This window comes from Haemaphysalis longicornis, unplaced genomic scaffold (assembly GCF_048455015.1).
Source record: "Haemaphysalis longicornis isolate Haplotype H1 unplaced genomic scaffold, Haemaphysalis longicornis Haplotype H1 scaffold_9, whole genome shotgun sequence".
NCBI lineage: Eukaryota > Metazoa > Arthropoda > Arachnida > Ixodida > Ixodidae > Haemaphysalis > Haemaphysalis longicornis.
In genome coordinates, this window is record NW_027526460.1 from 40810665 (window position 1) to 40836883 (window position 26219).

The window sequence follows — 26219 nt, forward strand, 5'->3', positions numbered from 1 at the left end:
GAAGTCAGCGCGAGCGTGTGCTGCCGACTGCCCCAGCCGCTGCGCGGGGCAGCCGCAGTCGCTGACCTTCGCACAACTGGAGGAGGAGTTTGGTGCGCAGCACTGAAAGCGGGATTTCCTGTCATGGTAGAAACAGCAGGTGCGGCCGCTAGTTCTAGAAATGAGACCCGCGACTCTGACGAAGCTCGAAGCTCATACAGTAACTCTAGTTACAATCCGCACAAGACGCCATCTGTTGAGCCGTTTTCTTTTTTGACACGTATTTCGTCCTCAAGCTAAGCAAACCTCGGTATCGTCCTTTCGGGGTCCCGTGTACTTACACCAGCTAGCCCAACTCAGTAATAATAGGTGGTATTCATTGAAAAGTTTAGCTGTCAATTCCTTCGCTTGGCAACACTGGAAACGGCCACAGACATGGCTGATGCGCCACGGGCCTGGCGCGGCTTGTGCCACTGTGCTCGCACGCGTCAGAAAAAAAAAAAACACCGGCGTTCGTCGTCTGCTCCGTTTCAACCCGATTCTCAACGGTGGTGTCAACAGAGATGTTATTAGTCGCACACGCATTGGAGTCGAGGCATTACTTTGCGTTCGGTGGGGTGGAGTGTGGAACGTCCGACACAAATCATGTGCTTAGCACGGACAAGTACCGCCATCCCGCGGAGCCCGACGTAACCAGTAACGGCGCCCACACATGGTTGTCTACAGGGGTGCCTGGCCAGTGAATACAAGCTATAGCGAACTCCTTTTTTTTTCAGATAACATATTAGTTGACCTGGCAGCTACACCTTTTCTGAAACCAAGTACCTCTCGCCCTTAAAAAAAACATCACAGATGTTAGCCGCACAGTTCAAGATCTCCGCTAAAAGTTCAGACCTATACAAACACTGAAGAAGCTTTGTAATGACCGGAACGCAATCCGAAAGGCAAAAAAGAGCTTGCGGCATTCGACAGAAACGAATTTGAATGAGCTCACCCTTTTGAAACGCCTTGCTGTCGGTGAAGTTGTCCCGCCGTGCCGCTCTGGGAGCGGTCTCCGTGGCTATAAGTACTCGGGCTCGCCTTGACACGCTGCAAAAATTCCCCAGAAAGAAGGCGGCGCTGAAGACAGCCCTTGAATGCACCGCGGCTTACCGAGAATGCAAGAATCAGCAGCCGTAGGCATACTGACGGCGCCGACCCAACACTTAAATCGCTAAAGGCGAGCCGATGAAAGGCCTGCCAACCCCGCAAGACGTCGGTCAAGCTGTCTGCCGACCGTGCCAATTTCGACGACAGGTGAAGCTTCCTTAGCTTCGCCTGTCGTCGAGCTTCGGAGGTGGTTCCACAATACGAAACTGGGTTTCGTTAGTAATGTGCGTGGTGGAATATGGTTTCATCAGGACTTGTCCAGGATTAAGGAGATAGATTCCATTGCCGCAGTTTTGTGAAGGAAACGGGGTGTAATGTCATGGCACATGCAAATTGCCGAAGCTTTCATACAAAAAAATTAAAGCCGTTCCACTCAATCTGAAAGCTGTCGGAACTGTAGAGCAGTGATTCGTCATAATATGCTGTACCGCCGTTACCCGCTCACTGCTACCACCCAATGCAATCCAAATTTCCCGCCTTGGCAGTGCTCGCGCGCTCCCTGCCTGAAACTGCGCCAGTGGGAGTTCTGTTCTTTTCGTGCTAATTTCGTATGCTGGAGCCTTTCTGCGTCATTTCCAACGCGCCATTTTTTTCTTGCGCGGCTGGAGCCATTCCGCGGCATTTCGAACGCGCCATATTCTTCTTGCGCGTGGAGCCTTTCTGCGTCTTTTCTAACACGCATTTTTTTTTTTTTTTTGCGCGGACGCTTTTTTTTTGCTTGCTATAGTAAAAACCAACCCAACGAGCGTTCCGAGCTAAATGACACGGGCGCTGCCGCTTAATTACGTATATTTTGCCTCAAATGTACCTATAGTTTTCTTTGCGCTAAACAACGGGGAGATGTTGGACAAACGCCAATGGTTCATGAGTTTCGAACGCTTATGACTATATAAACCGCTTGGCTTTCGAAGCATCTGGGGTACGCCGCGAACGAAGGCGTTACCACGTGACGCCCTGTTGCTCTACTTGGGTCCAGCGAGCGAGCTACGACGACAAGGCGAACGCTTAAAGTGTTCTGTACTTTAAAACTAAACTTTCGTCGATGTCTAAACCGAGCGGAGTCGCTTATCTGCCGTACCCGCACCAGTTCGAGGATCTCGAGGACATCAACGAACGACTCCTTTAACGAAGAGCACTGCTGACGCAGGTCCGAGGACTAAGTGATGCTGCGGGAAACTACGTGCCATTCTGAGCGAAGTTGTGCGTGAACTAAACAAATGAGTGCATCGGCCTTCACTTGTTAAACAGTGCTAAAAACACTCTATTCCTCCTGGTATTTTCTATTTTATTACATTTTATTTTTTCTTCAGCTAGCGCATTTCGATCACTTGCGTATTCTACTCCAGTGAGGCGCATTATGACAGCCACGATTACGGCATCGGCTCGACTTAAACTTAACAAAACTTGAAAAATTAAAAATGAGAAATCTTGGCGATTTTCCAGCTGTAGCTTTCTTGCTGATGGCAGTTATTGCAGGAGCAGTTGCTCTGAAATTATTCAGTGTAGTGTAACATAATTTCACACAGCTGATACCGCGGACGGAACTTGCCATGCGCGCAGTTTTAGAACGTTGCCCTGCCATGTTTCAGAGCCATGGAAACTATTCTATTGAAATGTGCGGGCAGTAATTTTGGCCAACGAATTACGCAAACACTATTCAGAGTCTTGTAAAGTATTTTACAGTGTTTATAATACCCGATGATGATGATTCCTATTGGTTTCCCCTTTGAAGCGGGGTGATGGCATGTCATCTTACCAAAAAGGACTAATATAACCATGTTTTACACTCTTGGTTTAATACTAGCGCTGCTTAGGGCAGGCACTAACGCTTATTAGGCCCGAAATACTTTCTTTTCCCTGCTACAGGTGGTAACTGTTCTAGGCAATATTCCCCTCTCTGATTTTCGTCCACAGGCATTCTAATCTTCTTTTCGTCCCCTCGACAGCCTTGAAGTTAACTTCCTCTCTGATACCCTTAAGTCCTAGGGCTTCTGGAAGCCCAATATTCCCTTCATGTAGATTTGGATGGATACCCTCACATTCTAACACTATGTGCCGCATAGTTTCTGTTTCTTTTCCGCAGACCACGCATACCCCATCATTTTGTGAATACTTCCCCACAAAACTCTTAGTTCGCAGGCAACCTGCTCTAGCCTCAAAAAGCAAAGCACTGCCCTGGGAATTATCGTAGAAATTTTCCTTTCTCATGTTCATCTTCTCAGCCCTGTACATCTCTAACGACGTTTTAGCCTCCATTTTTTCCCGCCATTTATTCGTTTCAATCTGCCTTGCCTCTTTTTTGATTACCTTGGCTGTTTTGGATTCCCCACTGTTCTTTCCGTATTTCATCGTTAGCCTTCTAGTCTTTCTTAACCACTGCGTGTCCACGCTTTTGAAGTATAGGTGCCTGAAAACCTTAGCTGCCCACCTTCGTTGATCCATTGCCCTCAACCTCATCTCAAAGCATATTTTACTCTGAGCTTCTCTAACTTCAAACGACGCCCAGCCCATATCTCCCTGAACTGCTTCGTTAGTTGTTTTTCCATGCGCGCCTAAGGCCGAACGTCCTACCGTTCTCTGGTTTACTTCAAGGCCTGATAGAACGTCTGATTTTAAGCAGAGTACAGCATTCGCAAACGTGAGACCCGGAACTATTACTCCTTTCCACATTCCTCTTACTACTTCATATTTGTTATACCCCCACTGATCTCTATGCTTCATTATAGCTGCGTTTCGCTTTCCCTTAACCTTAAGTTGCTCCTCGTGAGTACTTAAGTAGTTATCCCCTTCGTTTATCCACACTCCCAAATATTTATATTCCTTCACTGTAGGTAATTCGCCTTGCTGGATAGACACTACGTCGGTGGTGTCTATCCAGCTACGTCGGTGGTGTCCACCCAACTCGACTCCTTACATTATGCGAAGTATCATTTCTTTGTTATGGTTTTACTAGGTTACTGAGCGGTCGGAATGCCGAGCGAGGAAGCTGAGAATGTCTCGGGAAGAGCCTGAAGAGATCTCCCCTTTAACCATGAGCGCTATTTGTATGTGAACTATAGTTATCTGGGGGTTTCGGTTTCGGTTTTGATGTCCAGTGATTCTACCACCAGGGGGCTAACCCCAGTGTATATATATGACGTCACTGAATAAATTATTATTTTTGGCTGGACTCTTCCACTCGAGCGTACGTCTCCTGCTTTGCTCTTTGGGTCCGTCGCCGACACGACACCACATGAACCCCATGCAGTAAAAAATGGCCGCGTATCCCCTTCTTCCGTTGCAAATGTCGACGAAAGACGATAGTCGACTGGCTGGCAAGTAAATGCCTCCCTTCTCTTTCCCACTCACCTCTCATGCTGTTCCCCTTTCGTCACGAAGACAAAGGAGGAAATGATACTTCGGTGCGACCCCTTTTCAGGGACCGATCACGTTTGGGGGGGGGGGGGGGGGGGGGGGGTGAAAATGCCATATGATACATTGGAAAGCAGGGAGACGGGGGTACTTTCTCCTTTGACCTTACCCTGGTAGTCAAAGAGGTCCCGGAGCTCCCTGCCTGGTAGACAGGCAGGGAGCCCATCGGCCGGAGCTTGACCAAGGCTCCGACGGCCACCGTTTACGGCTTCTACCCTTCACCTTTAAACACCTCGCCACGGTGGGACACAGCTTATGTGTGGGAGCTCGGGGTCCGCGGTGTCGCTGCTCACCGTCACCATGAATACTCAATGTGCCCCGTGCGGGGGGTGGGTCTAGAAACTAATAGGTACATGGTTCGACGCTAGCCGTCACAAAGAAATTGGCAGCGTATCTGCTCCCCTTCTTGCTCCTTTTTTTTTTTTTTTTTTGCTTTTCGACGCTAGTCGGTTAGTGACCCTGGCAAGTAAATGCCTCCCTTCTCTTTTTTTTCACCTCTCATGCTGTTCCTCTCCGGTCTCGTTCCTCTCAAGATAACACGCTAGAGGTTTGCCCAAGCCGATTCAAATTTACCGCGTTCCACTGCTACAAGTCGGGTGCCTCCATGCCAGCGCTGCCGTACAGCGGAGACGCGCGTGAATCGATGCACCCTACTACAACGTATATAAAACCCCGTTTCCTTACTCCACGAGCGTTCCAGGCCGAACGTGGAACCTATCTGGTGGAACCTTTCGTTTCTGCTTAAGTTTAATTTTTAGGTGCGACGGCATCTCATTCACTCGCCTTGTCCCTCCATACGCCTTGTTGTCCGTCCACACCCCTCCCCCATTCTCCTCGCCGCGCGAAATGCGCTCTCAGCCGCTGACCCCCTTTCCTCTCCGATAGCAAACACTCTCTCGCGAGGGGCATTGGATTGGATTCGATTGACTTGGCTTGGCTTGGTTTGGCTTGGCTTGGCTTGGCTTGGATCGGATTGGATTGGATTTGGATTGGATTGAGGTGGATTGTGTTGCGTCATAGCCGCGTAACGTTGCGTCATAGCCGCTGCAGGGTGTTCACGGCCCGTTTCACGCGACGGGAGAATCAAACCTAACGGAAACAACAACGGAACGCCCTATGCGTCGCATCTACACACGGGTTCCCGCGAGGGGAGGTGGGAGTAAATTTTAAAATGCCGCCAGGTTGCGCGGGCAACAGCCGGTGACGGTTTTCTGCAGTTAATGCAGTATTTTATTTGCTATCGCAAAAACCAAGCACCCATGAGTTTTTTAATAAAAGAACACCGCAAATATCGCTCATGTGTTGATTTTCTGCCTTATATTGCGTAATGTCTTGTTATTGTTGATCAATGTTGACAAGTAAAGAGCATTAACACCGGACTTAGACGTTTAGATTTGGCTGTGGGCATATAAGACTATTCCGCAGTTCCTGTTACAGTTTGGCCGGGTGGCTGAATCGAGTCACAGACAGACAGACAGACAGACAGACAGACAGACAGACCAAAATTTCTGTGCTTAAGCAGCCTAAAAAAGACTATCGTCTTTAAAAGAGAGCGCTTAGTTGAATGAAACTACGCAGTGTTCAAATAGGTCGCACTGCTTGCTTTCCACAGCCCACGTGTGTTCATTAGTCACTGCAAAGGTATGTGGAGCCCAACAATGGATCCATTTAATATATCTCGGGAGCCTAACGTGCATTCTAGGGTGGGGCGTGAAAAATTCGGCCAGTAAGGCCGAAAAATAAGAGCAGGGCAGAACTGGAATGCATAATGAGCGTTTGCAAGTTTGTGAAGCTGGCGACTGGCAAGCAGTTATGCGTGTAAATTGATTTTGTTCGCAAAACAGAGCATAACGCCAACCGGCGGTCACGAGGAGGGTAACTACCAGTTAACGCCCGTATACTAAACGTGAGACTAGTTGCCTGCAACTCGCGACACTGGCCCGGTCTGGGTGGTTGCGTTAAAATCGCGAACCGCTTGTAGTTCCGAGAGCAGTCAGCGTGGATATCGTTGGATAATGTTACCGCCAGCTTTGTCTAACGTATTCTTTCCAGGACCACTAAGCCTTCGCCGACAATTTGCGGCCGAGTTCATTCTTTGAATGCGTTCCCGCCGGTGCGTCTATTACTAATGCAGTCTGGAATTTTTTAACCAAGCATTTGTCTGGAGCGCCCATATAGAGTGCTATCACCCAGTTTAACGGAATACAGTAACTTCGAAAACTCTGCCGTGCGGAAACCTAAACATACACTAGGTCTAACGTTGTATGTATCTCTGAATAAGAAGCGACGTCATTCTGTGAATGAACTTGGGGCTTGAAAGTACTCGCTGTCAATGAAAACCCGACAAAAAATGACCGCGTATCTGCTCCATTCGTTGCAAATGTTGACGCACGACCATACTCGACTGCCGCCCGTGCCAAGTAAATCCCGCCCTTCTCTTTCCGCTTACCTCTCACGCTAGTCCTCTCCCGTCTCGTTCCTTCCAAGGTAACACTCTAGATGTCTGCTCAAGTCGGTTTAAATTTGCCGCGTTCCACTGCTCCAAGTCGGGTGCCTCGATGCCAGCTCTTCCGTGCCGCGGAGACCCGCGTGAATCGCGACACCCTACTACGACATTTATAGAGCCACATTGCCCTACTCCACGAGCGTTTCATTTGGAACGTGGAACTTATCTAGTGGAACCTTTCGTTGTTGCTGCCGTTCGATTTTTTAAATGCCGCCAGGAGGTAGCGCTGGTAACAGCAGGTGACGGTTTTCTGCCGTTGATGTAGTATTTTATTTGCTGTCGCAAAAACCAAGCATCCATACTTTTTTAAATAAATGAACACGGCAAATATCACTTATGTATTGATTTTATGCCTTATATTTGCGTAATGTCCTATTCTTGTTCAACGATGTTGACAAGTATGAACACTGACACCGGACTTAGGCGTCTATATTTGGCTGCGAGTATATAAGACTATTGCGCAGATTTTATTTAACTTTGGCCGGGTGACTGAATTGAGCTCTGTTGCGGCCAATCGATCAAGTGAGTTTACTACGTTTTCTTGTGGGGCGACCCTACGGTTTACGTTCGGTAGCCCCCACCCCTTGTGTCTGTGGACGCTATCCGCCATCTGAGTGCTCGTCAGCTTCGTTTCCGCTGGGGGTTTCCGCTGAAATATTTGAGCGAAAAAATATATCTCGGCCTAATTGTAGTTGCGGCTGTTGAACAGGCCAGAGTCTAACTTCCCCCCGTTAATAAGAACGCCAAGCATAAATATCATGTCTAAAACTAATTTGGACTCATTCGCTTCATTTACCTCCACTGAGATTGCTCCCCGCATCCATATTTTTTCATGTCAGTTGCTTGGGAGCACATGAAGGTGTAGGAAGCAGACTCGGTTGGTGTGGCTGATGCGGTTGCTACAGCTTTTGGAGAGCGTAAGCCCGACCAGAAGAGGGAGCGGCGAAGACGAGCTACCGCCCAGCTGCATATATTGTTCGATTTCTTGTCGCGTGGCACTCCTCACGCTGGCGAGTTACTGCTGCTGATGATTGTGGCGCTGATTATTACGATGACGATGGTGTCACCACAAAGTTACTGGGAAGGGGGGGGGGGGCTGAACGTTGAAAAATCATGCCTTCCCGTAAAGAGGGATGTGATACAAACATAACAAATTTGTTAAAAGAATTGGCACAAAATGTTTTAACAACGGAGCTGTTGTACAAGCCGTAAGTTTGGTGGTGCAGAAAAAATACCAAGAAAATGCGAAACACTCGTGAGCGCGCGCCTCACGGCGACCGCCGAGCGTTTCACACGCGCAGTGCCTTTAGCAAAAAAAGAAAAACAAAAAAGAACTCCAGCACTGTCGTCAAGCTCTACCGCGCATGTTATGCTTGGCATGAGGAACTCGAAATATCGATGCATATGACGACGACTCCTATTAGCACAGTGCAAAGTGACGACCGAACATGTAAATAAACAATTCCAAACTTGTAAAAATGCGTGGTGATCTGTCCTCAGTGCTCACGTGTGAAGAAATCCAGCAGCTTCGCTATGGTTGAAGTCTTGCGCGACTTGGTGCTAGCTTCACCAGTTGAGCTGGTGGAAGTCTACAATGCTGAGGATGACCTTGCATCCACCACTCGCCGCGAAGGAGACGACGACCTCTTTGATGCACGTTACGACGATTACCAGCACTGAACTATGCAAATAAACAATGATACTAAAACTTCACTATGTATCCGGCAATTCACCTACAACAGTTTCGCCATTCAAGTCAGTACGCGTGAGTGCAAGCTTCCCTGACTTTTTTTGTTCTCAGAAAATTATACGCAGTAATTAGGTGCCCGCTTGACGCAGCCGAAAGGTTCGCAGACTTTTCTCCCAGAATAAGTAGGTGTCTTTGATTGTTAATGCCGGATTCATCGGGGCCTTCCCGATCAGTGATCTCGCATTTGTTTTTCACCTATATTGCTATGGATGGGGGAACCGTGGGACAACCCTGGGATTCACCGCGGTGAGCCCCAGGCTGCAAATCGAAGAGGCCCAGGGTCGGCGACAACTGCAGAATGTACTCAGAACGCGGCCGAATTGCAGGGGAGATGAATGTTTTGATCGTGACGTAATCAGTGTAAGGTACCAAACTATGAGCATTTGAAACATCGACTGTTTCAAAATTTAGACTTCGGGCTTTCTAGATTCGTAGCGCACGAACCCTTATTTGTGTTATTGCTTCATCCCCGCAAACTCACTTGCAAGGGAGTACTGTAGTTATTTCGGCGCTGGTTAATTTTGTCGTATAAATTACCTCCCATTGGTCTGTGTACGTTTCTTTGACTCTTGATAACTCAATCCTTGCAAGTCCAAGGAATTTCATTAATGTAGGCGAAAATTTAACAAACAAAAGTCGGAGTACATAACCTTGTACCGTTAACAAGACCTCTAAAACGAATAAAAAAGGGCAAAATGAGCAAATCATCGAGGGGCCGGTTGAATCCGTTTCATTCGACCACATTTGGTGCCCCAGCCGGCTCGAATAAACGAGTGTCGACTGCAATTTATCTTCCGAAAGTTTATTCTGCCCGAATGGAAGACGAAACAGCACCATTCGGATTAAAACCGCGATTCGTAGTTCCCAAAGGTTATGAATGAAATAAAATTCGGCCTGTTTATCTAGCTGTATTAGGAGCTAGACGGTGTACACTTACTTTTAATATGCTACATGTAATCTTATGGGTCGGGGTCAAACCCCCGTTCCTTTTTTGCCCATCCTCAATTTACAGCGCGGGGCGGAATCACGATGTTGGGTGTACGGGTAACACTGTCCGACGCAGACCCTGTAAACACTTCCTGCTACACGTCCCACTGCAACATTTTAGTGATGAAAACTACTAAAGAACATACGGGAATTGGAATCATGATATTCGGTGCATAGAAGCTGCCCGTGGCCGTGTTCGATCGAGCTTCCTCCGGAAGGGGCAGTGTTCGATCGAGCTTCCCAAGCAAACGGAGCTTCCGGAGGCTTGGCCACTATACAGTATGGTATGCGTGCTTGCTAGCGGGTGGTTCGTTACAATCAATCAATCAATCAATCAATCAATCAATCAATCAATCAATCAATCAATCAATCAATCAATCAATCAATCAATCAATCAATCAATCAAGCGATCAAGCGATCAATCAATCGATCAATCAATCAATCAAGCGATCAAGCGATCAATCAATCGATCAATCAAGCGATCAAGCGATCAATCAATCAAGCGATCAATCAATCAATCAATCAATCAATCAATCAATCAATCAATCAATCAATCAATCAATCAATCAATCAATCAAGCGATCAATCAATCAATCAATCAATCGAGCTTTATTTGACATTCATGGGTACAAACGCCAGGAGCAAAGACAAAAAGCCATTCCGACAGGCTTGACGTGGTCTGTTCCCCCTAATTTGAGAGTACATCTTTCAGAAAGTAGAAACGTTTTTGTAAGCTAGAAAATAAACCTCAAGGTACACGATAAAAAATGTACAAAACGTTTAGCAGCAGCATCCAACATAATCAGGTTTTCGTCCGTAACAATGCAACAACAGCCACACAATAGCAATCACGCAAGGAAAATACGCTTTGTATTCCAAAAAAAAAATGAGGCACTCAAAAAAAACCCTGAGTGTACAGTTAAAACAATTTCCTAGAAATAAACCGTGACAACAAAGGAGTTTAGTCACACGATAGTCTGTTTAGTAATGATGGCAATGAGTACTGGAGCGATTGTTTTCCGTAGTTTGTTCGCGGGAAAGGAATGTACCATTTTTCAGAATGGCGTGTTGGGTAGCTGGGGAAATTCAGAGTCAAGTTGGATAGCAGACCTATTAAGTTATTTTGTTTCATTCCTATTTGATATCGCTTTGAAGGTGTCGTGTTTTGGGATGAATTTAATAAGGGCGCAAAGCGACGAGCACTGCCCCCCGTCGTTTTGCTTCTCGCTTTGCGCCCTTTCCACTGTGCTTTTCTCGTCCTTCTTCCGCCCTCCAAAGCGACGGCCCCAACCCAAGAACACATGCATTTGCATGGCGCTACTGCGTCGTTTCAGAACGACGGCCTCTCCAGTTAGAAAATGGATCCCCAGGTTATTTCCGCAGATCTCCAGTTCTTTCGGGGTGCAGTCGACTAAAGCCTCGCGCCCCCTTAATCAAAGTTGTGGGTTCAAATCCCGGCAGGGTGTTGCTTTTACTTCTTTTTCTTTCTGCCTTCTAAGTGGCATGGTTCGCGAATCGTATTCGCGAATCCAAAACAAAACTTTTTGATTGAACTGTGGAACTACCATATCAAACGTGAATACATCGTCTAAGTCTAGGCACGAGTTTTTCAGTTTTAAACTAGTGCCTTGTATATATAAAAGGGGAACTGCACTTTCAGAGGACCAAATACTGATGTTCGCATTTTGCAAAACTGGTATGTATTTTTATACAGTAAACATAAGGTCTCTTCGATTTGGCCTGCACTTTCTGCATGAGTTCAGGATGAGTTCAGCCAGTTCAGCGCAGGCGCCGCCACTGCAGAACCGGTCCTGCACTTTTGTCGTCTGCTTCTGCACCTCCTCCCTGGGAGGTGCAGGGAAAGCCGTGAACTCATCCTGCACTCTCTGCACCGTCGGTAAATCGAAGAGAAAAGTGCAGGCGCCGCGCGCTGCACTCGAAAATCGAAGAGACGAGTGCTGCACTACCTGAATGAGTGCAGCGAGTGCAGTAAAATCGAAGACACCTATAGTTTCCTCCCTAAACAAGACACAAGGTGGGCTTAAGGTTGGGGAGGGGGGGGGGGGGGTGTATAGTGCTGCGGCCGGCAACCAAACCCTCCACATATCGCAACTGGCAGCACTGAATGCGTAAAAGATGAATAAACGGCCTTAACAGAGAGAAAATGGCTCCGGGCCATCAGGGGAAAAGGCGAGGGTGGAATAATTATCTTGTGCTATCATATGCACAGTCGAACAAAGAGGCAGGCGCGCTTGGCACCAGAACACACTACTCTCCCGAGAGCGCTCGTAATATCTGTTACGGTGTACTTGTCTAGTAGTTGATAAACACAGGGCCACGTAGGAGTTTCCCGGAAAGTGAGGGGGGAGGGAGGGGGAAATAGAATGCTTGAGGCACCCTAAAAAAAGTCTTTTTGCCGTACCGTGCAACCCTTCGGCTGCTTCTTGTTACGGTTATATATGTTTAGAAGCGATCGGAATAAAGGAATCGAATACTACAACTGCCTGTGTACGCGTGTCTATGGCATCGCCACAACACGAGAATGCTCGACATTGGCGCGAACAAGCGGCCAATTAAGCAATAATGAACCGACGTCGGTTCGGAACTCATGTATACGTGCACACTCTAACAAATTTTAGGCGATTCTTTAGTTATTCGCTCATATATTTTACACTGCCCTGTGTACCAAGACAAGTCGCAGCGAACGCGTGGTGACAGGGTCGTTCGTTTTTGCGCGATCTTTCGGCGTGGTGTGGAAGCGTGAAAGTTCCGCCCCATTCCTTCCATCAGCTTTCCCAGCCGTGAGCGGAGTGCAGGATTCATGAGCAAAATGATAAAAAACGGCCCAAACGGAACGCAGAAAGTTAGACGGTCCTGTCCCAAAATGATGCTACGGTGCAGAACATCGCAGCAGACGACGCGCGCGACGGCGCGCGTTCTTGCATACGTCATTGAGAAGCAAGGCGTCATGGTCAGTCGCGCTCGCGCGGTGTCAGGAGGTGGACGAAACGAGGAAGAATTGCGGCGCGGGTGAAAATGCGATGTCTTGATTTGCAATAACTCCACTAATACTCATCGCTTTAACAAAATTATTGAAGAAGATGATTACTAGGACATTGATTCACCTGAAAAATGCAAACACCAATGTATAGGCGAAACCTCTTTCAGGGCCCCTCTAACTACACACAGATCGCATACGTTAGGCTTGCTTTATTGCGTCCACACAAGGAGCTATCCCACCGACGTTTTTGCTCCTGGCGTTAGGCTTTAGACGAAGTGAGTACGTATGACTGGCGGAACGTACTTGTGGTAGTACATGGCCACGAATCCACCACCTATGCCAGACGCGTGCGGGTGCACGACTCCCATGCAGAGCAGGGTGGCCACTGCAGCGTCCGCCATCGTGCCATTCTTCGAGTACAGCTCTCTGCAATGAGCAGGACACGGTTACGAGACAACCAGGCCGCTTCACGGGACAGGCAGTGTATACACCGGCACTGTTTCGAATCTTCTTTTGCACCCAACAGGAGTATTTACGCGATCATGAGTTGCTCAGCAAGCATGTCAGAAACAGGCACAGCTTTCCCTCTCATCGCCGTTCTTAAAGAAGGCGTTACTATGGAGCTAGTCAGTGTAATGCAAATAATGTTCCCTCAGCTAATGCTGAGGGCAAAAGCTTGATTTGTGCGCAGTTTGAAGTTTACAACGTTGCTATTCCGTGTTCCTGGGCTATTGAAACTATCTCGTTTAAATGTATGGGCAGTAACTTTGGGCAACGAATAGCATAAAAAACTAAGACTACGATGTAAAACAACTGGGTAGTTTAACAATGTTCATATAAGTAGACGTCTTGCTTTTTGCGAAACATCCCTTTCTGCAATAGTTTTGCTTGGTTACCGAGGGCTCGGAATTCTCAGCGCGGCTTACTTTCTTAGAAAATCGCGGTGAAGTGAACAAGAACGTTGAGAGTTGTCGCCATTTTTTTTCGTATCTTGTAACAGAATAAAGAGTTACATTTCAGTCTCCCTTTCTTGTCAATCTATATACACTGCAGTTTCCCCTGTTTGTACACTATGTTCAAAGTTTTTGTTCACGCACTCATGCATGTTATGCTTGCAGTAGATGCCAAGTTGTTGTCTCTGAGGGATGGGCCTTTGTCGAGCAGCCATAGGTATTTTTACACGGAACCCCTTAACTTCAGCGAAGAAAAACTTTCAAACATGCAAAAATCAACTTGCAATTGCGAAGGCATTCACTGGCCAGAGTGCAAGTGGAGACTCGTCACAACTAAAGCTCTCCCGTTAAGCGGCAGCACCAAATCGGAAGTTTTGTCCCACGTGAGACGGGAGTTGAGGAAAGCCTGTCCCCCTGGCAATTGATCGCAACAATCTATTGAAACGGGAAACACACGCAGCAAGGGTGTTACTAGAGCCACTAAATAAGCTAGTGGCTCTAGGTGTTACAACGTGAAGGGGCACGCAACCTGGCTATGTGTTTGCAGGCGGGCACGCCAGTGACGACCGCCCACTTGGAGTACGTGCCCATAACGGAGTCAGTCAGGTCCGGCTCCTTGAATTCGCCGGAAGCGAAGTAGAACACGAACAGCACCAGCGACACCAGGCCCACAAGAGTGGCGACCACCGTGCCCGCGCCATAGATGAACTGGCGACGGGCGCGTTCGGCTCTGCGCGGAACGGCACGGAGTTTAGTGCACTTTCGCTGCCACGCCGGACTAGTAACTTTAACTCGCGACAGAGGGAGCAGTGTGCCTATGCTGAAGTAACGTAATCATTCCTAAACCACTCACGGAAAATAACCTCAGGAAATGGTCAGAAGAGCATGTGAAACAACCACAGTGTTTAGGTGCGTGCTCCAGGTAAGGCAGTAATGCGAACGAAGCGAAGACGCGTCTGATTGCTTCCCGTTTGTCTTGAAGGAAGTGGATCTGCTAACAATTTACACTAAAAACTCGTTCATTCGAACTCGGTTGATTCGAACTTACTGTTAATTAGAACTGACGTCCTGGTCGCGGCACAGCCCTGTATATTTTCAATGGGAAAACACCCCCGATAATTGGAACGCATCGGTATCCAGAACGGTTGACTCTAAATGGGATCACCTGCTTTCCATCGCTACTCGCAGAAGGAGTCGGCCCAGAGTGATAACAATGTGTTGCGCAAATACAAACAAAACCAAATTTACTAGAGATGCATGCAAATCAGCGTCGAGGCTGGATGTTGCAGCGCGTTGTTTCTGAGCAGAAGAGAAGTCTGACGCTGCGCTGGAGCTCTTCGGCAAGTTCCAAGCGATGCTCATAGAGTCGTGACAGAAGAAAAGCAAGCGAAGGCATATTACCGATTACTTTTAATTTTGATTGCCTCGACCCTGCCTAGTAAATAAACTTTTTTTTTTTCGCTCATAGACAGCGTGATTATTTCGACATAACGGCTCTACGCTCACATGAATGCAATATCAGTGCCTGTTTCGGGCGTATAACTGACTGATCCATCAATTTCGTTAGCTGTTCGACCTACATGAACATTATTTAAAAAAAATTACCTGTCACAAACGTTTACTAGCGCCTAATTCGCGATAACAAGTCCAGAGGTGGCTTTGTGTTCTTCCCGCGCAGTGTGGCGGGATGTCCATTCATTCTAGCGCCCTCCCGCTCATTCGAACTCCGCTTAATTCGAACAATTTTATGGTCCCCTGCGAATTTGAATTAACGATCTTTTACTATCTTTAGTGCTGAAAAATGGGCTCGATGCCTGTCGGACCGGTAGCCATCCAAGAATGATCTCTCTCTCTCTCTCTCTCTCTCTCTCTCTCTCTCTCTCTCTCTCTCTCTCTCTCTCTCTCTCTCTCTCTCTCTCGGGTTCCCATAACTTACTTGAGGCAAAACAACTCTTACGGAGTTAATTTCGGAATATCGTTAATTAAAAAGTTTCGAGGGATAGAAGAAAACCACCAATGGGAAATTTCCGTGGGAAAATCACCTCGCTATCGAATATTTTATTCTCCGAGTTAAACTACACTTAACAAAATTTATATCACATTCCTTCGTGCACGGCTTTCCAAAGTAGCACTAACCGCCCTGCGGTGCCCTTTTGTACTACACATCTACTCACGCTTCTCACGTATCTCGCACATTTTCTTTCCTCCGTCATCAGTTCTTCCCGCGCAAGGTAGCTGTACAAAATTCTATATTGCAAAAAGAAATTATAGGCGAAAGTTCCGCAGTTGTCCGTAAAACGTTCAGAGCTAATAACGTTTTAACCATCCAAGCCCTCAATCTCGCCGTAAAAAATGTGCTACAGGAAATTTTGCAGCCTTTGCCATCTGCAATATTGTCTTGCATCGTGCGGCCCATCTGTAGCACTTTCCAACGCTGAGATGCGGTACCCTGATGCCTAAGACGTTTTTATTAGCTCTGAAAGTTTCGTGGAGAACTGTGTACCCCTCCCCCCTTCTTTTAAAAAAATCTTCGACAATGAACACTGCACCCTTGGGCACGTGGACGCTGATACATACTGGCATGCAAATTTGCGTGGTTGCCGCACTGTCTGGTGCACCTCTCCCCAACCCATTGTTCGCCCACTCCCCCATTTTCTCGCCTTTTTAACGTTGCAGTTGAGCGTATACTGTCGTCGTTGTAATAAACGCCACAGTTGACAGTCAGGGCTCTTCTTGTGCGTTCCTTTCAACTCGTCCTGGTTATATGACCGGTAGTTCGTCTTTTTATTTATTTTTTTTTATTTTTTAATGTTTTATTTATTTATTTATTTATTTATTTATTTATTTATTTATTTATTTATTTATTTATTTATTTATTTATTTATTTATTTATTTATTTATTTATTTATTTATTTATTTATTTATTTATTTATTTATTTATTTATTTATTTATTTATTTATTTATTTATTTACAAATACTGCAGGCCCCATTCGAGCACAAGCAGGAGTGGGTACATACATTGTACAGCAACATTAATTACAACTACTGCTAAACATATATTTGATTAGAATCAAGAGAAAAATGTGCTTCGCAATTCGGAACAGAACACTAATACAGCAGTAATAAAATACGCACACACATCAATGCAACATAATACACAACAGTAATATAACAGTAATAAACATGTACATACTGCGATGCAATACATAAAGAAAATTACGTACTATGCATAAAATGAAAAACGAATGCAGGAAGCAGCTGCCTTCATTGCGGCACAGTAAAAAAACAAAAACAAACGTTTTATTGGTCAAAGAAAAGGTTGTTTACAAGCTGAATGAACGATTCTGTTGTATTAGCGTTAACTACTTCTTCGGGTACTTTATTCCATAGTGAAATTGCATGCGGAAAAAGAGAATATCGATGTAGCTAATATTACTAAATGGTTGCTTAACTGTTTTGCTGTGGTTTGTACGATCCGACTGCAAGGGGGGGGGGGGGGGGGGCTCACAGTTAAACTTTCATAAAGTATTTGTAGTGACCCTTGTACAGCTGATATAAAAACTTAATACGAGATACAGTTCTGCGATGAGCTAGTTTTTTCAACCCTGTCGCGAAGAACGGACACGCCAGAAAAACGCGAGTATGTAGAGTACATAAACCACAAGGCTAAATTTTGCACTCTTTCTATTTCCTCGATTAAGTATTTTTGGCGCATGCTCCATATCAGATCCGCATATTCTAATTTTGGTCTGACGAGAGCTTTGTACGCTGTTAACTTTACGATCGATGAGGTGCGAAGCAATTTCCGTTTCAAAAATGCCAGCTTTATTAGTGCATTGCTGCAAACGTTTTTTATATGGGGTTCCCAACTTAAATTGCTTGCTACTGTAACACCTAAATACTTAACTCGCTGTGTTTTATTTATATAAGCATTATTAATAGTATAAGCAAATATCGAGGGTTCTTGTTTGTTGGTAAAAGTAATAGCCGCCGTCTTAGGAGTAATAAGCTTCAAGCCCCATGTTTCACACCATACACTAATTGAGCGCAACGCATCATTGGGTCTTGTTTGATCGGAGTGTTGAGTTACATTGGAATAAACAACACAATCTTCCGCAAACAGCCGGATCTTCACAGGCGATTGAACAGATAAAAAGATATCATTTATATAAACTAAGAACATTAAAGGACCGAGCACTGACCCTTGCGGCACTCCTGAGTGCACATCGAATGTATCGGAAACTGTCGTTAACAGCCACGTATTGTTTTCGTGAGGACAAGTAATATGCTATCCAGCGGACCATATTGCGTTCAATGTCCATAGAGAGCAGTTTGGTTATTAGGTCAGCATGCGGAACTACATCAAACGCTGCGGTAAAGTCCAAAAACACTGCGTCAATTTGACCCCTCATATTCAGTGCATTTACAAAATCATCCGTTGTCTCAGCTAACTGTGTTGTGGTGGATAAACCAGCCCTAAAGCCATGCTGATTTGCATGAAGTAAATCATTTTTCTCTAGATGTGTCATAATTGTCTTAAATAAAATATGCTCGAGCAGTTTACAAGTTGTGGATGTTAAGGAAACTGGCTTGTAATTTAATTCTAAAGTGGATCCAGACTTGTGAATCGGAACTAACCTTGCAGCGCGCCATTCATCGGGTATCACACAGGTTTCTAATGTTTTATATATGACATGTTTGTATTTTGATACCCAGATTGCGTATCTGTTAAAAAACATTACATGTTTTTTTTTTTTAGCACGAAAGTGTTTTATACCCGGATACACGAAGATTTCGTTGATGTCATATCCGTCACGGAAGTGACGCCAGTACAACGGAACGAGTGGCCTGTAAAGGGTGCACCCCTGCACACAGGGTCTTGTTGCGGGGAATCAACCTTTAGTACTAAAGAGTACGTTATACTTAGGGTTGTTTGTTTTCGGGTTTTACATTTTAACACGAAAGTGGTTTATGCCGCGATAAAGATTTCACTGACGTCATATCCGTCACGGAAACGACGCCAGTACACCTTTGCCGAAGCGACCCGCCAGCAGGACCTCGCTCACCAAGCACACCCACAATACAGCCGCCGACCCGCAAATCATGCTCAGCTGCAGAGATCGCGGCACATTTCACTTTCGTGATTTACTGATTCCTGTGACAGAGGAATCAACCGCATTTTTTCAACCAGTTTTCCTTATTGTTCCTGAAAATAGAAGCTCGAAATGACGGGCGGAAAAATGAAAGCGGCCGCCTCGGTTCATGTGAGCTCAGCATCTAAAATGCTTGTAATTCATGATTGTGTAACCTGTAACAAAATTCCATCACATTAAAATCACCAGGATCTTCAACCATGGTTTTATTAAAGAAGAGAGACCAGCCTACCTAAAATGTCCAAAATGAGATAGGATTCACGGAGGCGGAGGTTGGTTGCGTGCACGGAGGTGCTGTGAGAAGGATTTTTCTCCTCCACAGCCACCACCTGTTCGAGAATGTATAACTGTAACTACAGGAACATAACCCCTTCATTCTCACACTTTATTATTTCCCTAAAAATTTGCGTGATAACTGATAGATATATCTGCGCATCACAGGTAAAACATCGAAATTTGCGAGCCGTGTTGCGCCTGAAATTGGTCAAGCCGGAAACGTTCGGCGTCATTTAGTAAAGCCTCATTAGAACGTACTCGAGTAATCTATACTTTATAGTCAAACGGTAGTTACGTCGAGCCCTTGAGGCATCATTCCTAAGTTTGGGGTTACCGGTTAAGTTTCACTACAGTTTTTAGGCACCATTGTTGTCTTCTCATTACGTGCGGCTTAGCGAGTCACTAGTGTGCTTAACGTCCATCAACCAGGCACTTACTCCGCTATAACCTTGGACGAATCATCGGCATCCTCCACGCTGTCATGGTGTTCCTGCTGCATGGTGTCCGGGTGGCGCTAATGCAGGCAGCGTTCGGCCGAGTCCTCGTTCTTGGTGTCTGCGCAGGTACTAAGCTGCGACGCGTTGGCGGGTGTCGAGTCCACAGGGAACGCCTTGTTTCGTCAGAGAAAAAGGCGCTAGCGATGCACCAGTCTTTGTGATCGTCAATGCGGCGGCCGTTGGGGTCGGTTGGTTGGCTGGTTGGTTGGTTGGTTGGTTGGTTGGATCCGGAACGAGAATGGCGCGTACCCACTCTGGGGGATTGGCCAAGTCTTATTGTGATTTCACTGCTAAAGAAGCTTAGTAATTAGTTTCAAACGAAGGGAAAATAGGGTACAGTGATGCTAACAATTTTGGAACCAAAAGAAATTCAATACTACTGTACCAACAGGTATTTCAATAAACGATTAAAAATGGGTTGAAGCTATTGATTAACAAGGCAAGCGACCTGTTTCGGCAATAAATGAGTGAAGAGCGCGAAAAACATCCCCGTTGCACCGACCAAGCCCGACTGCCCCAAATGACAATAAATTAGGCACCGACAAGGCGAGACCCAGGCGCCGGAGGGGAGCCTCCAGGTAACGATTTCGGAGGGAAGAGAACCGCCGGCAAGACAACAGGAAGTGGTCAAGTGTTTCCTCCTCTTGACAGAAGCTGCAGGTGGCCGATGGCGCTATGCGTGCACGGTGCAGATAAAAATTCAAATTAGGTGTTCGACATCGCAAGCAAGTCAGTGTGACCTCGCACAGCCGAGACTGCGCAAAGTCACACTTCCAAGAGTACCGGAGATGCTCAATGTCTGGGCAGCCAGCGATGCTGTCTGGTGGGAAGCTGTCCAGTGAACTGTACCTTCGAAACCTAGTTCCAACAACATAGGCTACCGGGGGCACAGTATCAACGAGAGGACCATTCAGTGCTACTCCTGCCAGGTAATCAGCAGTTTCGTTAAGTTCAACTCCTCTGTGCCCTGGGACCCAGACCAGCCGGATTTCCCTGACATGTACTGGTATAAGCATCGACAGCGATCGGCGAAGTGGAGAAACGGTTGGGGAAGATAAAGCGGAGCAAACCGAAAAAGAATCCGTCACAATGATCACCTGGGAATGCTCTTCGCTGAGCTTTCGAAGAGCGAGCGCGATTCCCAAAAATTCTGCCAAATATATTGACGTGAAATTCGGAAGACGAAGAGGAAATGCCCAGTCAAGCGCAGGTGAAAAGATACCTACACCAGCTTTTTTGTCTCGGACAGAAGCATCTGTGGCTATAACCACATGTGTCGGGAACTCTTCTAGGTAGTTTTCTAAAAGGCCAGATATCGTTCTCTCCGGCAAGCATTTGGCATTGGAGGGAAAAATGTTGACGAAGTCAATGTCCACACTCGCAGTGCGATATTCAAACGTAGGTACAGATAATATGTTGATATTTAAAGGGGCGTGCCTCAGATCAGCTTCGATCGTGGAGCTCCTTCTTCTTCCTCTGGGAGCGTGACAGAGCGTGCGGAAGGTCGTCTTTCTTTTCCCTCCTGGAGACGCATAAACGACCCACTTGAAAGCGAGATTTGATGACACCAGAGGAATAGCCAGGGATACATTTTGCATGCCGCCACAGTTAGGGCATACGCCTGATGCTGCACCTCGTATCTCGGAGTCAGGCATCAGTTATTGCCTCTACTGAGTCAATAGCATTTGTTTATTTTCTCTTACCCTCCCTCCCCATTCCTTTCGTCCAGCCTGACCAGTGGTCATCCTTTTCTTATTTAGGTTCTCTCTCTCTCTCTCTCTCTCTCTCTCTCTCTCTCTCTCTGGGTCCCTTTAGGAGGTGAAAAGTAGCCATATTCCGCTCCGAGATAGGCACAAGCCGGGCACTTTCGGTGCGATACAGAACGTTAATTAAAATCTGATTATACGCAGTGCCCCAACCCCAAACCGGCCCAAAAGATAGCAAAAAGCCTTTATTTATGAAAACGAAGCCTAGAACTGATCTAAGACATTTTACATAAAAAAAATCACAAGTATTAAAAAAAAGCACTATTGGGACTCAAATTCCCAGGCCACTCTCACTAAAACCCGTGCTTCTACGTTTCAGTTACTGATCCAAAACAGTGAATTTGCTTTAGCTGCTTAGGAGACATGCTCCAGACGAACCCGTACCTGACGCTGGGTGCATACAAAAAGCGCCGGGCTCGTACCTATCTGGGAACAGAATTGCGACTAGAGGGCCAAGGTTTCATCCCTCTGCGCCTTCGACAAATTCTCAACATTCTTACGGTGACCTTGTACCGAAAATAGGCGGGAAAACACGCATGATAACATTATTATTACAATACCTTGATGCTGCCCTACGCTGCGCCCAGCGCAAGCTCTGGGAGTGGGAAGACATTCAGAGACTTGGCTCGTGTCGGAAACGAGACAGCAGTGGAACCTACAACAAAAGTGCCGCGGAGCAAGCGGAGAGAAAACTCAGTTGTTCGAGAAAAGGCCCCCCTCCCAATCTCTTGTTCACGGCGGGGCAAGTTCGTGCACTGACGGGGGACATTAGAGGGCAGGCGGCGGAGCGCCGAAAGACAGAGGCATTGCGGGTTTTGAGGATTCCTTCCGACCATGATCCGGTTCGCGCTCAGCGCTGGCTTCTTTTGCCGGAGCGGGCGGCCAAACCGGGAACGTCATTCACAGTTCGCGCGCACGCATCCGTTCCCGCTGCTGTGTGGCCGCGCTGAGACTGGGGCTGCGCGCAAAATTGAATCGTGCGTGGGTCGACCTCGTGATCGCACGCCTTCTCGGCACGACGCGGAGGTTCCCGTCCACCGGTCAAGTTCTGGCCGCGTGCCCTCGCACCTCTGGCCGTGGTGTACCGCGCCGTTCTCGTCGGCCTGGGTGTCTTGACGAGCGATCCACGCGTAGACCGCTGCTGCAAACGTGCTCGGAAGACTGATGCCACAGCTCAGAACAGTCAATCTGTCATTCCTGAATTAGCCCGTTTTGTATGAGGAAGTCGCTGAACGCATTTATTCCTGGATTGGGTAGTGATGGGTAATTGGGTGAGACGAGATAGTACGTCGAGTTCGGTGTGGAAGCAGGAGCGGCGAGTCACCGGGGATAAGCAAAAGATGGAAGCGTTGGCTGTCGGAAAGAATAAAAGCAGGCTAATAAAATACTTACGATTAGTTGGCAGGGTGCGATGCAAGTGTAAATGGATGAAAAAATCTGCAGAAACTCAGAGAATTGTCTGCTAACGCGTAGCACTTTTACACCGCTTATCTAGAGGGTGGTTTTTTACTGCCAAATATGGCTAAAGTAGCGAACAACGTTGGATTATTTTATTCTTTTTAAGTTTCGTTTTTTGTATTTTTGCAATGATGTAACTATGTACCATTATAGCGACGAAGTGCCTTCACTTCGCCAATTATTGGTTTTTTTCTGAAGAAACATGGGGTACTGCAGAGTTAGCCGATATACACTATTTTATATGTATTTCCAACATTCTCTTGCGGACATTTTTTGTTCATTCTTTGGTTTGGGGCAGGTGTATAAAATCCATATTTTTGATTTCTCCAATTCATTTCCGTGAGAACTTTAGTTTTTCTAATTCTATTATTTTAGTTCTTGAATTATGTTCAACCAATGATCTCCAATTCCGCTAATATAACAATTAAAGGTGTTTTCCCGCCATATTTGCATTTTTGTGGAAATGCAGAGGGTTACACGGTGTTCCGCCATTCTCGCCATTTTTTCTTCATCTGCTCAACGCTTTTTTGCTGACTTGTTTTGCTTATTTTTGAGTTTCGGGTAGAGGTATATGAGATGCATATTTTTTTTATTTTCCAGATCATTTTTGTGAAAATTGTATTTTTTTATATTTTTTTTTACTTTTGGTTTTTCAAATTCTGTTAGACCATCAGAAAGGCAGAAATGCACAGTTCGCCATTTTAGCTATTTTTATCCGTATTTAGAACTTTTCTTTTGGGTCTTCTTTGTTTCGTCTTGACTTTTGGGGGGGAAAGTATGACAAGCATATTTTTTTATTTTTTCGTGTCATTTTTCTGTAAATTATCTCTTTTATTGTTCTTATTTATTGTTTCTTTTTATTTCTGCTCGACCAAATATTTGAATTTACGCTAGTATAACGATTATACTGGTGTTCTTTTTCTGGAAAATAGGCATTTTTGTGGGAATGCAGAGCGTTACGCGGTTTTTCTTTATTTTCGTCATTATTTTTCATTCGTATTGGCGGTGAGATCTTTGAGTGGCGCCCCCTGGCTCTGACGTCGGCTTAGGGATTCGCGCCGCTGTCGTCTGCTACACTCCGCTTGTGAGGGGCACAGTGCCTGGGCTAGAAATCGCCCGCTTCGTTGCTGTAGTGCGTTAAAAAGCTTATTTCTAGCGACTCAGTTATTTTGCCAGCTTCTGACGCATCTGAATAATTTGAAGCTGTATCCCCCACAAGTTTGCAACACACGAAGAGATAGAGAACAACTTTCTTCAGAGTATCGGTCAGAAGATCGTCCTTTCGGAAGAAGATCGGTCAGAAGATTGTAACTCGTCCTTTCTTGCTTATTCGCGAGGATCAGCGATCTAAGCTTCTCGATAAGTATTCAAAATGCGTAGGCTTCCCTTCAGTATTTTTGAGATGCTCTCATGAAGACTCAACAGTCTAATACTACGTACCAAGCAGGGGCCTCTACACGCTCATCGCACAGCATGAAATAAAGCGGCTTTCCTCTGTTTCTTTCGTTGTTGTCTTGTATCGGATTAATGTTTCTTGCTTCTTTTTTTTTTGCCCAACGCATTAATTTTTCTGCGCCGTCACCAACTTCTTATTAGGAGGTTTTGGGATTTTTGGGAGCCTCACAAAGGTCGTGTCAATATTTCTTCCATTTTGTATGGCATACATTCCCTTCTTCACAAATTGGCTTTCATTACGGCTGCATGCAAGAAGGTGCATATCCGCAGCGTGCTTGTTTATTCACATGCAAATACAATGAGAAGGTTTGTGCTACGCCACCGCGATCGCGCCCGAAACAACGTGGACCACAGTACTCGAAGGCGGCTTTTGTGCTCCGAATTTCTATCGTAATTATATCGTTATCATAACGAACTGACTCTCAACTCGAACAATGCTGACATGATTACGGTGTTGAAGGCATGATATACTCGCTAACTAACGCAATAAATAGTATACCTGCATACATTACAAGACTCGAAACCGAAGAAGAATTCCAAGTAGCTCTTTATTGCTTTTCAACCCTTCCAGGCGCGAAGAACAAATCCTATTCTATTCGGGATGGCGTTCTATGATTTGAAGAAAATTACTTTTACTCTTTTGTCCTGGACTGAGGACCCGGCCAACTAACCAGATCGATTTAATTGTTGAACAAAGTTTTCCCCTCCTCCCCTCACTCCTCCTCCTCCTCTTGAGTGGAGTTTTCCTATAACGCATATCCGAATATCGGGAAGATATGGCTGTGCGAAATGTTCCGAAATATCCCTCCAGGCCTTAACAAACATATATGTGTTACTATAAATTTAACGAAGACGTGACTCGTTTTGCTCAATAAACCTCCATACTGGTTAGATGCCCGGTATAGAATCAGCACGCGCGTATATACCCACTGGGTTATTTGGAACTCAACCTACAGTTTTTGCAGTCTATAGTGCATGTCGGCAAACTTTCATTCCTTGACAACGTAAAGTGATGTGACAAAACGCGTTCGAGCGTTCGGCAAGGTTGCAAAACCTGTTTTAATTTACATATGATTACCGGGTATCGTGATGCCTTCTGCCAAAGCCGACAACCCTGAAGGCCTAGAATTTGTTTTGGTCTTCCATTTTCGCTGTTGTAGGTTATTAGCAGCTGACTGTTCCTTTTCTTCGAATGCTTACATGAGAAGCTGACGCCTAGCTCCGACTCTTCGCGCTCCGCACAGGACCGGCTTCGCAAGGAATGGGGAGACGCCAGCAATCTTTCTCCCGTAGCGGTATCCAAAACTATACTTTACTTGACACCATGAGATAGTGTATGCGATTTTAAGCCTATTATTATGATAAAAAGTTACCCACACGCCAATTCTGGTGCGGGCAAGCATCAGACGTTGACCGAGCGCAAAGAAACAGCAGGGAGAGCGATTCTGAGTGAAGCAGACGACAAATGCGAGAATCCCTAAGCTGACGTCACGGAGGCGCGCTTCGCAGCGCCGCCTGTGTTCGCGCTCACCGCCAATAGTGAACGTCTTCTGGCGGACTTCTTTTGTTTGTTGTTGGGTAGGGGGGGGGGGGGGGGGCACGTGCAAAGTGCTTATTCTTTATTTTGTCAGATCATTTTTGTGGAATTTTATTTTTGTAGTTTTCTTATTTTTCAGGGTTTTTAATTCAGTTCGACCAGTTCGCCCAATAAACAGGTGTGTTTATTTTTTCGTCAAATCTGCATTTTTGTTGAAATGCCGAGCGTTACGTGGTCTTTTGCCCTTTTAGCCTTTTTTATTCGTATTTGGAACGTTTTTCGTTGACATTTCTTTCCCCTCTTGGGTATTGGGGGTGATGTATATGATGCGTATTTTTTA

General features: G+C 46.0%; 1 protein-coding gene across 1 annotated transcript in view; it reads right to left on the reverse strand.

Moving 5' to 3' along the window:
- The window catches only part of LOC144153156 (scoloptoxin SSD14-like), a 53706-nt gene extending 34041 nt beyond the window's left edge, over positions 1–19665 (reverse strand). Inside the window, exons 1-4 of the mRNA XM_077684806.1 lie at positions 19604–19665; positions 14266–14466; positions 13087–13209; positions 974–1068 (exon numbers count right to left, since the gene is read on the reverse strand). Coding sequence (XP_077540932.1) covers positions 974–1068; positions 13087–13209; positions 14266–14466; positions 19604–19665 — 481 coding nt within the window. The remainder of the gene's footprint in view (positions 1–973; positions 1069–13086; positions 13210–14265; positions 14467–19603) is intronic.
- Positions 19666–26219: the final 6554 nt, after the last annotated feature.